At 37.3% G+C, this 12,861-nt stretch overlaps 5 protein-coding genes across 5 annotated transcripts; 2 read left to right on the forward strand and 3 right to left on the reverse strand.

The window, feature by feature from the left end:
• Nucleotides 1-127: 127 nt before the first annotated feature.
• On the forward strand, nucleotides 128-1,402 carry PHYBLDRAFT_116798 (hypothetical protein; the record flags this gene model as incomplete). Its single annotated transcript, XM_018428542.1, has 6 exons — nucleotides 128-212; nucleotides 269-611; nucleotides 669-670; nucleotides 695-868; nucleotides 935-1,047; nucleotides 1,115-1,402. Coding segments are annotated over 6 exons (1,005 nt in total), but the record flags the coding sequence as incomplete, so codon positions are not given.
• A 294-nt stretch (nucleotides 1,403-1,696) lies between these two features.
• On the forward strand, nucleotides 1,697-2,143 carry PHYBLDRAFT_116799 (hypothetical protein; the record flags this gene model as incomplete). The annotated part of the gene is made up of 1 exon (XM_018428543.1): nucleotides 1,697-2,143. One exon carries the CDS (start codon nucleotides 1,697-1,699, stop codon nucleotides 2,141-2,143), a length of 447 nt encoding a protein of 148 aa, XP_018286940.1.
• An 81-nt stretch (nucleotides 2,144-2,224) lies between these two features.
• On the reverse strand, nucleotides 2,225-2,876 carry PHYBLDRAFT_172746 (hypothetical protein; the record flags this gene model as incomplete). The annotated part of the gene is made up of 3 exons (XM_018436868.1): nucleotides 2,225-2,289; nucleotides 2,373-2,661; nucleotides 2,874-2,876. 3 exons carry the CDS (start codon nucleotides 2,874-2,876, stop codon nucleotides 2,225-2,227), a joined length of 357 nt encoding a protein of 118 aa, XP_018286941.1.
• A 3,384-nt stretch (nucleotides 2,877-6,260) lies between these two features.
• PHYBLDRAFT_172747 (hypothetical protein) lies at nucleotides 6,261-7,719 on the reverse strand (the record flags this gene model as incomplete). Its single annotated transcript, XM_018436869.1, has 5 exons — nucleotides 6,261-6,435; nucleotides 6,773-6,802; nucleotides 6,895-6,972; nucleotides 7,163-7,180; nucleotides 7,640-7,719. The coding sequence occupies 5 exons, from the start codon at nucleotides 7,717-7,719 to the stop codon at nucleotides 6,261-6,263; spliced, it is 381 nt and encodes a 126-aa protein (XP_018286942.1).
• A 1,817-nt stretch (nucleotides 7,720-9,536) lies between these two features.
• On the reverse strand, nucleotides 9,537-12,173 carry PHYBLDRAFT_67008 (p53-like transcription factor; the record flags this gene model as incomplete). The annotated part of the gene is made up of 2 exons (XM_018441721.1): nucleotides 9,537-10,840; nucleotides 10,895-12,173. 2 exons carry the CDS (start codon nucleotides 12,171-12,173, stop codon nucleotides 9,537-9,539), a joined length of 2,583 nt encoding a protein of 860 aa, XP_018286943.1.
• Nucleotides 12,174-12,861: the final 688 nt, after the last annotated feature.

Here is a 12,861-nt window from a genome sequence, read left to right on the forward strand (position 1 = left end):
TTTTATCCCAAGACCAATCGCAATCTCCATGGGCTCATTCAGGTAATCTTTACCCAGACTTTTATGGACAAAACGTATATAGCTAAAATCAATATCTTAATCACAGAATGCTCAAGAATATTTAAAACCTATATCAAGCCCACTTGTTGATACCTTTAACCGCAAACATAATTATCTTCGCATATCTCTGACAGAGAAATGCAATCTAAGATGTAGGCTGTCTTGCTGCTGAGCATAATTTAAAAATTTACACCCACTTTCTGCGTAGGCACGTATTGTATGCCAGCTGAAGGAGTACCATTGACTCCTAAGGAAAACCTCTTGACAACAGACGAGATTCTCAAACTAGCACGCTTATTTGTTAGTCAGGGCACAACAAAGATTCGCCTCACTGGGGGTGAACCTACCGTGAGACCGGATTTACTCGAGATCATCCAAGGCCTCGGAGAACTCAAAAGCCAGGGACTTGAAAGTATCGGAATGACTTCCAATGGAATCGCTCTCAAACGCAAACTACCTGCTCTTAAAAAAGCTGGACTCGACACTCTCAATATCAGTCTTGACACTCTCGACCGAGATATGTTTGGGATCATGACCCGAAGACAAGGCAAGTAAATATCTAAAATTTCTTTATCCAATTTGTGACAAATAAATAATAATAATAAAAGTGGTTAACCCCAATAATTTTTATCAGGCTTCGACAAGGTGTTGGGAGCTATCGATGAGGCAGTTCGGATCAATGTAGAGAGAGTGAAGATAAACTGTGTCGTTATACGCGGGACAAACGATGATCAGGTTCTCCATTTTGCTGGCTACACGAAAGACCATCCTGTTAACGTAAGATTTATAGAGTACATGCCTTTTGATGGTAAGTGTTTTTCTTGTCCTTTCTTTTTTTTATTAGACTTTATTGGGTTATATTAATATTTTATAGGAAATCGGTGGAAGAGTGAAAAAATGGTTCCGTATCGGGAACTATTAACAAGGATTGAGTCGATCTATGGCAAGCTCACCAAGCTCACGGATGACAAGAACGATACGACAAAGGTGAGAAACCAAGACGAGCAGATTTCGGATCATTTTAAATAGTATCCTAAAATAAGCTTGGTGTTAGGCATACCAAGTCCCAGGATACCAAGGCAAACTAGGTTTCATTAGTTCGATGACAGACCACTTTTGCGACACTTGCAATAGACTTCGAATCACAGCAGACGGGTCCATCAAAGTGTGTCTATTTGGTAATAGTGAAGTGTCCCTACGAGACCTTTTACGTCAGGATCAATCTGACGAGAAAATCGTACAAGTAATCGGTAATGCTGTCAGGCGGAAAAAGAGAAAACATGCAGGTATGTTTGAGCTCGCTAAACAAAAGAACAGGCCGATGATCTTGATCGGAGGCTGAGAAAAGCCGTGTGGGCTTACTTTATATCCCTCTTTCGATTTCTTCGATTTTTATACACACCCACATGTATATGTATATGTAAAGTATATACATATAAGTCACTATACTATTCATTTATATCTCGTTTTTTGTTTTGTTTTCATTATGTATTCTATCCCACCAAATATATATACTTTTTTCTTAGCAATCGCTTTATCTGTGGTGCCGTCCTTTCTTTTATCACCACTCCAAAGGCGTCATTATAGTTCTCAGAACCGCCTTACTCACACAGACCCTAAAACAGGCGAAGCTCGTATGGTTGCTGTAGAAGGGAAGAAAGACAGTCAGAGAGAAGCAAGGGCAGTGGGAAGGATTGTGCTACCATCAGAAGCCTTTAAGCTACTCAAGAAGAATGAAATTCATACTCTTAAAGGAAATGTTCTTGTTGTTGCTCAGATTGCAGGCATTCAAGCTTCTAAGCAAACAAGTCAACTCATCCCACTTTGCCATCCGCTTGCTCTAACATTCATCAATGTCAACCTTTGGCTCGATGATGAAAAGAGCAGCGTCGAATGTGAATCGACTGTTAGGACAGTTGGAAAGACAGGTGTCGAAATGGAGGCTTTAATGGCAACAAGCACGGCCTTACTCACAGTCTATGATATGTGCAAGGCAGCATCAAAATATATGGTCATTCAGGACATTCACGTCGTTTCGAAAGAAGGGGGCAAAAGTGGGTCATGGCAATGGGAAAATAAATGATCAATCAAAAGCAGACATCATGACATAAATTTTATTGTCAATGAGAAAGAAAAATGCATATTTTTTTGATTTGTTTTTTGTCTACTCTTCGTCAGACTGGGCCTCGGCCTGAACCTCGGGCTTCTTCTCATCACCGGTGGCACGGGCTAAAAAAATAAAGCGAATGAGAATCTTGCACTATATTTTTCTAACTTCTTTTTAACCATAAAAAGTGAGGTGCAATACTTACTGTAGATAACCTGGGCGTGGTGACGGGACAAAGGCTTGATCAAACCCTGAGCCTCGAGCTCACGGATGGCAATACGGGCCAAGGAACCGTTGAGTCTGAGACGATCGACGAGGACGGACTGGGAGATAAGCTTGTAGGTGGGAACCTCCTTGAACAAACGTTCGTGGGTAGGCTTGTCGAGGACAACCAAGTTGTTGGACTTATCCTTGACCTTCTTAGCAGACCACTTCTTCTTGGCCTTCTTTCCTCCGGAGGAAGAGGAGGGCTTGGCAGCGACGTCCTTCTTAGCCTGTTAGAAGAATATGAGTTTCTATGCCTCTTTATCAGGTTTTTTTAGGGTGGAGAAGGCAAAAAGGTGAAGACGAGTATCGCATCCATAAAAGCGGTATTGCATCTGTCCATGTCAGATATCCATCCATGGTGTGTTTATGCTATTGTCTGGATTGTGCATCTTCCTCTTCCTCTTTGCCTTTTCTTCCTATGATTGGTGTCGATACTAACCATGATGATTTAGAGAGAGAGCAAGACACCCAACCGCCCGTGCAGCTATTCAAAAGCAGCGCTCCACTTCGGAGTCTTGTCCGGATACACGTCACGGAGGCTTACCCGGACCGCACTTTTTTCTATTCTCTTTTTTTTTTTCCTTGTCCGGGTCATCCACAATGATGAAGTAACTCAGGAGGAAGATTACATTTAGGTATTAAATATAAGGCGCCCTTTATTTATTCATTTTGTATAGAGACTTAGACCAAACATTCACTATACTAGCATTGAGTTTTTGTAAGAAATACTTGGACAATATGTACATAGAAATACTTAAACTGCTATTTAATTGACCGCACATTACTGGACTGTATCTGGAATTTGTTAAGGAAAATAATATATATATATTCAGGAGGAGGCCTCCAGTAATTATACCACAAACAGACTATTTCTTGTTACTGTGGATCAAATTCATTTATTCTTAAATATTCATTTATTTACTCTATCAAGTTACTCATTTCAAATGAGCGAAAAATCAGGCAATAGTCAACTTTACAGCCTTAATTTTGTTTCTGACAATGTTGTATAGTGAATATATATATATATATATATGACTATTAAACCATGAATATCTAACTACTACCCTTATTACGAGGAAACGCACTCTTTCATCTGTTTCCCCACAAATTTGCGTCAGTAACTATGCAATCAAGATAGTCATTTTATTTGTTGGATTTTGAGATTTATTGTGAATTATCTGGTGATTTCCATGCTCGTTTCTTCGGATTGTTTTATAGTAATGCATAATCGATCATTCACATCTTTTGCTTTACGCTATTCTTGATTGATTGATCGCCACATATTATTTAAGCATAGTATCCAAGAATACATGCAATGTACCAAATTTATATAAATAACAATAAATAGATGTATCTGGCTCAAAGTATCTGAATATATAATGCAATAGCCCGGGTATCGCTATTGACACCAAACAGTACTCATCATCATAAATGTAGTGAAGATATTTAATCTTGGCAGTTTATCCTTACTATGGATAAACTGGATACTTAATATCTTGAAATTTTTTATTTCAAACAATCCGTTCCTCACCGACTTGCATATTATATAGTTTAAAATTGGGAGAATATATTATTTTGTGAATGACCAAGGCGCAAACTAATCCGTAGATGCCTTTTGAAAGTATCATACTAATAGTGATGTTTTTTTTGTTTGGTTTTTCAAAGAAAAGAATATGATTCTTGAGACTATGCTAAAATCATCAACCTTTTTCCCATGGTACCTTCACAATATTTTTATAAATACATTACTAGAGTGAATTGATTGTGTTACATTTATAGAGAAAGAAAAGGGCAAGTTTTCTTCCAAACTCTAAAGGCTTATAGTTCAAAACATGCAAAGAGTGCATGACAGGTACTTGGGCAAACACAGATCGAGAGTTAAAATAAAAATTATTTTGACAAAGATAAAAAGATAGAAAGTTAATAAATAACCTCTCAGTACATTTTATTGACACAACTACACACACCGCACCAACCTTTATCCTTCATTAAGTAAAAGTTTCTGGCTTTCAAGACCAAACAGGCGTTTTACCTGAAAAAGCTAACATGTATAAGATCATCATACAACGAATTTTGAAATAGTCTGCTCTTATGTTATTTCCTGTAATTGGCACACAAAAAGGTACAAATTATAGGGTTCGCCTTCTATCAAAGTCATATATCTTAGCCTGGCCTCATTCGGCTTGATTGGTGCCTTTGCGTCTAATTGATGTTCCATATTTTGGGAGGACACAGCCAAGTTCATATTAAATAAAATTATACAAGAATTTATCCTAATGAATATTTATTGGCAGAAATAAATCACTTATTCAAATCAAATAGCTTAGTACAACATCTAGATTTCTTTCTTTATTTCTCTTTTTTAAACAATAAATAAATAAATAAAACTAAATATAAAAGACCCCTTGTGGAATCTAAACGGATAAACAAACAGGAATAGATATCGTGATAGAGAATGATTCAAGTTGAGGATAAATGAAACAAATGTTGGCGCGATTTAATTTGAAAAAGACTTTGCTTGGTCCAATCAGATACCAAGAAAATGCCGCAAGCAGAAAGTGAGATATACAATACCAACACGAGAGAAAGAGAGAGAAAGAGAGATAGCGTGTGTGTGAACAGTTTGAATCTAGAGACATACCTTTTTTATACATCTCATCTTACAAAGTACTGCTTTTTACTGAATAATATATTCATATATTTACACATTAATGCTTTTTTTTAAAAAAAAAAATAAAAAAAAATAAGCCTATTTTCAATAGGCTGTCATCCCGAGTAAATTTTCAGCAAAAAAGACAATCGATCAACAATATCTTAGTAGAGTTCATCACAGCTTAATCATGTAGACAAAAGTCTTGAGAAAAAATAAGTAAATGCATATTATGGATTGCTCATGTCAGACAGAATTTCAAGTGCTGCTATAATTTATACAAAGAGCTCATACGATAAGGCTTTATCTCTTTACAAAGATATAAAGATATATATATATATATATTACCAGTTCTCCTAGCACATTAGTATATCAAAGTCTAACCGCAAAGCATTGGTATGATATAATGTTTTTTATATCAAAAATAGATAACACTTTGATTGACATGGGAATACAAACTCCATCACAAACGATATACAGTAAAAATATGCTTAGAAAAACAGAAGTTTTAGGCATTATTCTAGGCATGCTTCTATTAAATAAAGAGGTATTTAAACGATAGATTCTTATACTTCCAATGAATTCTTTATACGATTATGTCAACTAACAGCAACAAACCTCTGGTTAGTGATGTATCCTGAAAAACAGCTATCAGTGACACTAGTAATCGTCTTCTTTTTTTTCTTTTTTTAATCTGTGGTTTTTTAAACCGGTTTACGTCGGGATAGGCTTGATATGTTTTGATGCTAACAACAGACAGCAAAGTATGACAATATTTTATTTTTCTTGTTATATTTTCTATTTTACAAGCTAAATTATCAGCGCATATTACTGAGATCAAGTAAACTTAAAATATAATATTTTAATGTAAGAGCTAAACCACAAATGTGTACGAGTTATGAAACCTGCACTCAAAGAGGATTTGTGTGTGTATTTGTGTGTGTGCACTAACAGGAATGGTATTATTTGTCTGGAGCTAGAGCTTAAAGATATTTTAAAAGAAAACATGAAACCAAATAAATATTTTTGTATGTCAAATCCAATCTTCCGTTTAAAAGGAAACCCCCGTTGAATAAGAAATACACAAAATAAAGAGCATTCTCTTTGGACCTAGTCTAAAATATCTCTGGAAATGAAACATGAATCCTAAATGCCAGCTTCATGAGTGCAGTGAGATTAATGCGCCAGTGGAAAGGCTCGTTTTAAAATCCTACGGGACTTTGGGACAATTTTGTATTTTCTAAACCATTTGTCGAGCTGACTTAAGCCGAGTCGAGTCAAGTCAAGTCGAGTCGAGTCGAGTCGAGTTAGGCTGTATCCAACTATAGTAACTAAAGGCAACAATTGTCCACTAAGAAAAAAGAAGAAGAAAAATAAAAAGGTGATTGACTTCACCTCTATAAACACAACATTGATTTGAAAACCCACTTGGTATGTTTATTTAATGCTTTCAATACATTTCTTAGGAGTACGTGTTGGCATATATGACATGCCATTGTGAGCAAATAAATGCAAAGTTGGTTTCGATTTTTAATAAAGGGGTTCACAAGTCTTCCTGCATTTCCTAATTGTTAGTGTTTTGGATTAATAAAATATTAAATATATATATATGTTTGTTTGTATATTACAAATTCATTTCATACTTCAACTGCAACGTATACAAAAATTTGTGTCGCTATATCTCTTACAATATAATTAAGATGTCAAAATACTTAAGACTATAATACGATTATCATTTTTCAATAATGTATATATTAAGCCCAGTCTAAATAAATGTATTATAAAATTATTAATTATTTTTCTATCTTACTATGAGATACTTTCCATCGCTGTTGATGGAATATTCAAGCTGTTCGACCTTTTCACCATCTTAATATCCTGGTCTCCACTTGATTATAGCAGTATGAACGCTGTATTTATTTTCGTGATTTCCTTTTCCAGATTAACATCCTATGTATTTGGGCATTATATAACTGTTTTTTTTTGCTTTGTTTAAAATAAGAAATTTTAAATCGTAAAGAATACTCTATTGCGCACAGGCCGTGGCGCTTCAGATTATTATTTTAATATTTTCATACCTACTGTCAAACCATAGTCTGTAAAGAAACAATATGTGTACTATTATATAAAAGGTTGCTAACAATTGGACCCAAAAGAAGGCTTATAGACCACACTAATTAGAGCGCCCGCCTGTTTGGATCTAATGAGAATTAAGCTCAAACTAGAAACTATGGACTTGTGTGTATGTATATTTGTCAAGGAAAACTACTCTAACGAAATAGACCCCCAGTATAATACACACGGCGGTATTCTAGGAGATATAAGAAATAAGTAAATAGATAAATAATAATAGAAAAAAAACAATAAAAGATAATGTTTTGATTTCTAGATCACAGCTGTAGAATTAGCAGAGTGATTTAAGATTGTTTTTCGTCGAATGATTTCTTGAGAATAGTAAATCTACCAAAATGATCGTCGGCTGCTATTAAAGCTATCCATATCAGCATCAATCTCCAGCGCCAATGACTGTTTTTGTGTAAAAACAGATAGCTTACCGATCCAAGTTTATGGTTACTGGTGTCAAAACCCCGGCTTCTCCACGAAAAGGTACTGTGTTCAGAAAAAATGCACACATCTTACAGTTTTGCTTTGGTGCCCTTGTATTCTTATTATTATTATTTTAGAAAAAAAAGAACCCCGTTTATTGCTATTAGTATCAAAAGTTATTTATTTGTTTTCCAACTTATATTTGCTTCACAATAAATCAATAGTCTAGAGATTAGCTCTGTAACAAAATATACTTGACCATGGGCTTACTCTTATTATTTAGGACTGAGCTCTGAATATACAGTATCATGTCGGGTGAGAACTAAAGATTTTTATAGGTTAGTTCCTATCCAAAAAAAAAAGCGTCTTTGCCACACGTCAATGGGTCAGAAGGGGAGTTTGTTCTTTTAAAGCGATTAAACCTTTACGCTTTCCCAAATTATCCTTTCACAAAAGAAAAATTTGGGCTTGTAAAAAAAAAAAGCAAAAGAAGGTTTGTACAAAATATAATTGAATCGGCAACACAAGAAATATTAAAAGAAAGGTTCTTATTCCCTCATCATCTATTTGATGTGTGCTGCCACTGACAATCACACAAAGATTATTTGTATATAAGAACTTGCTATACGTTAAATATCTAAAACTATTTTTACAATACAAATACGCCATGACAGGTTAATCAAAAGGAAGCAAAAAAAATGGAAGAGATTTAGATTTTAATTAAGTATAGGTATCTTGATAGTTTATTTATTTAAAGGTCTTTATTCCCAAATTGATTTATTCGATATTAATCACTTATTATTGATTATTGATTATTGATTATTGATTATTGATTATTGATTCTTGATAATTGATTATTATTCTTGTATTGCTTGCATTACCTATATTTCTTATATTGCCTGATATCTACCGTGGAAAATTCAGGCGACTTTTTATTCTTTTTAGTATCTTTTTAATAAAGATACGCGACAACAACGTGGCAAGTATCAATGCAATGGAAGGTGAATGGACAAATGAGAAACCTCTTTTTGATTAATCCTGCGTGGTGTGATTACAATTTCCCAAAGCCAAAAAAAAAGATAGAATAAGGTTTGGTCTTATCATATATTCACAACTGCCTGGACCTCCTTTCTGCCCATGTGAAATCCCTGTAGGGGATTGGTCGGAAAACATAAGAAGTTGAGTTGTCTTGGCTATCTTTAACCTTATCTGAGATTATATCACGGTTGGTTTCCATGCCAACCAAAATTCTCTTTCTTCCCTCATGCAGACTCATTTATCACCATTCACAATGTACAACTATTATTATTATTTTCTCTTGACAATGTCACACTGGTGTTTACGTTAGACGAAGAAAAAAAGTGTCGTTTTCTTCAGTAATCAAAAGCTTATTGGTTTGCGAAGCATTGGACCCTTGGTTGGAAGTATATAAAATACTTTTTTGACATGAGAATAATGGCATTGTATAGCCACATGCACCAAAAACAATATGAATTTTTGCTTTAGAATAAATAATAAAGATAGTAATAAAAATAAAACAAAATAAAGCAAAACAAAGCAAAAAGTTTATTTGAATTGTCAATGGGAAATATCTATAGTGTGTTTTCCTTTTTTCTTAAAAAAAATAATAAAAAAAAAACTATTATTATTTATTCAAAAATAAAATATACTAAAGAAAGGCTGTTTCGGTGCTGGCTATAAGAAATAACAACATTTGTATAACGATGCCAGCCCCTAGCGCATCGGCCATCCTCGGGTGTTCATGTAGGACGACCGGAATGTGTTCCTTTTCACATTTTACTTGGTACATGATGAATAAAATAGGGTTGTGCGGAACAAGAGAATGAGTTTATTATACAAAGCGAATGCAAAGGGGGAGTGATAAGGTTGAATAGGGTTAGAGTATCAAAAATCATATACACTTTCAGTTTTGTAGACAACACCATCGTCTCTAACCAATAGTAAAGGAAGAGATCGTCTGGATGAGTGTTCAGAATATTCAACAAAAGGATTATTAACAAGTTCTTCGGCTGGGGGTACAATACAAGAAAGAGTGTCTTTGTGATATTCGGTTTTGAGCTGGATATCAGCCAGCCAGACAGAAAGCTTGGCAGAGAGGCCCTCGCCTGAGAGAACCAGATTGTCAGAGGTATCAAGAGATCGACAAATCTTGTGAGTAAGTCTGGGGAAAGGAGTAACGGGCCGTAAGTCAGAAGAGTTTGCAAGAGGAGAAGGTGTCCAGAAGGTGTAAGTTGCACAATCAGTGCCAACAATAGTCCAAATTGCTGCGTCCGATACATCTTCTGTCCAACATCCACCATTAATGCCCTGAAGAGAGTCGGTTGATGGTCTTCTGCTCCCTGTCACAGATGATTGAGAAGCTCGGCGCTGAGTTGTGTCAGGTAGGGCATCATTGAGAGAGTTGACACGGCGACGGTTCTTTGCCGACATTGCAGATTGGAATTTGGCGGGCAAAGTAACAGGCTTGGTCACATCGCATGATACGCGTCTCTTTCGGACCACACGTCCGTTTTCTTGAGACACTGCTGACGATAAAAGATCATATTCATATGGCCACGCTGGATCGGTTACAGGAAGAAGAGTACGAGGGGCAGTAGTGCGATGCATCCCGACCACTTCACTCAGACAGGCCAAGTAAGTAATAGGATCTGTACTTTGGGGTAGTGACCATTCAGGACAATTTTCGATAGGCGCCGTTTGGCGAAGAGGATCATGGACGATTTGAAAGGCTATCTTATGGAGCTGGGACACTGGATCTCCAAGCGCTTCATCGCCGCATTCGCCTCCTGATCCTAATGGTCGCGCTACTCGGTTTCCACCTTGAACAAGACTCCCGCGGTCTGCTTTACGGATTATCATTACTGGGCTAACAAGACCAGTTGTTGCGCATTGTAATACAATTGCTTGATTGTATAAAATAGCTGTTGGTTGATTTGTCTGAAGTTGAAGAGCAATGGCAGGCGGAGGAGGCATACCCGGTGTGTCTGGGGGAGGACGGTTGTTTGTTTCTTGAGTACGGGTTGTATCTGCAATCCAGATGATAAATGGATCCCAAGAACCTGTCCGGGCTACAAAGCATGCGCCAGTGACATCTTTTTCTCCTGCTGACACACCAAGATATTTGGTTGACACAGTTTGAGAACGGATACGGTTGAACAATGAAATGGGAGTTCCATGATGGATACACACTATGAGCGAGTATCATATCAATATCAAACGATTGGCTGGAGTAAAGTACTCACATTCCATATTACGAGCGCTTTGGCGCTTCTTGGATGGCTTGGATATGACTTTGATACTCTGACTGCAAAAATTGCCGAGATTGAAGCCACTTGACAGTTGTATATTTACCTGGACCTCGACTCTCTTGCGTTTTTCGTCAACATCGCTGATGTGTAGATGTTTCGAGACACATTTACCCAACATCGATGGGTCATCGGCGGCGATGGCAGCTCCCGCACCTTCTGCGTCTAGCATAGTTCCAGAAGAGTACCAGTCAAGTATGCCTGTCTGTGATGCCGCCTCACCAGACACATGCACTGTCAGCCGAGGAGGACTTGGAACACGACTATCTGCAGGTGCTTTGCAGTTGTGTGTCCACCAGTTTGGACCTTGCAAGATAGTTGATGGTGGTGGACATAGAAATCTCTTTTCAGTACCATAACTTTTCTGAGCTACCTTGCTTGTTAAAAGCATTGCAGTGTAGCAATTTTCGGGGCTGTTTTGTAGCAAATAATGTTGAATACTAGACTTCAGGGAATCTGATTGCTGAGCATAACTCATAGACTGAAGTGAGGGAATAGGAGGCGACGGTGATGTTGATGGTGAAGATTGCATTGGTGGTGGGGTGAGGGCTTCTTGCTTTATTGAAGCATTAAGTACCCAGTGCGTCATTTCATCTACATCTGTAGGTACAAATGTTTGTGGTATGTAGCTGGAAATAGGATCATATAGACCAAGAGGATCTATGTTAAGGTTGAGTGGAAAGGTATCTTGAAAGGTGTCCTGGAAAGTGTCGTGTTCTTCTTCTTCTGAGTTGAGGGCATCAAGGAAATTCGGGGGAAAGAATACAGGCGTGCTAGGCCCAGGGGTAATCCGAGCGACGTCTGGGATAAGGGTGAGTGTGCGACGATGGACTGAATTTGGTCGTTCACGATGAGTGCCTTGGCTTGATGAAGACGACCAAGAGGAAGGTAGAGAAGAGCCAAACAGTTGACTGAGATCAGGGTCCCACTGCTCTGGTGTAGTTGTCGTTGCAGGTTCCTGCTTGACAGGAAAAGAGTGATAATTGAGTTCACCTACAGCTACTGAGTGTCTTCGAGAGTGATCATTAGCTTGAGTGATATCTGTCATGGCACTGTCTTGGAGAATACCAGGCATGCCGAAGAGGTCAATGCTAGGTTGTTGTAAGCTGTTAGAGTCCATATAATCAGACCATGGTGTAAGATATTTTGGGTCATTAAATTCTTGCTTGCGTTTCCGAGAGGTATCGGTGAGTTCACAGTTGTTGAGCGTAGTCATTCTGTACAGAGTTATCGCACAGCGATGAAGATTGAAATATTGAAAGAAAAGAAGGCTGGAAAAGGCGGGGCAATCTCACCGGTGGGCCAAACTCACCTTTTTTAAACACAAAGAAGCGTGACACAAAAACCTGTAGCAACCGGATTACATTGGCCAAATTACTTAAGATTCCGCCTCTCCTTATAGACACACCATACGCCACCCCGCACTTTGCAGCCAGACCAATCAATATCACTCACGATGATTGAGAACATGGAAAGATGGGCGACGGGCAGAAAATGAATGGACGGGACATGTTTTAAAACAATCATTGACCTTACATACAAATACACTAATGATATTAAAGACGACCCTAAAAAAAATTCAATCATAATCCGATAAAGGTACTCTGCTTTCTCTTTTCTTTTGATTTTATAATAAAGAAAGAAGGGGATAGGGGGCTATTAGTAATATTTTCAGAAATTAAAAAAAAAACAATAATAAAAAAGAGCCTAAATGACTCTTGGCAGATTAACACTGACCTAAAGAAGTGTTGTGGTGCTCCAGTTCAGATTTCCTTTCTCAGATCGAACACAAGGCCATGTCAAGTGAGCATTGAACTGAAACGTACAACCAGTTCAGGTCTTGCTCTGTTAGGGCGCCGATTCTTTATTTTCAAGAAACCCATTCTTTTTCCCGTCTTTGATTT

Source organism: Phycomyces blakesleeanus (assembly GCF_001638985.1).
Source record: "Phycomyces blakesleeanus NRRL 1555(-) unplaced genomic scaffold PHYBLscaffold_23, whole genome shotgun sequence".
Taxonomy (NCBI): Eukaryota; Fungi; Mucoromycota; class Mucoromycetes; order Mucorales; family Phycomycetaceae; genus Phycomyces; species Phycomyces blakesleeanus.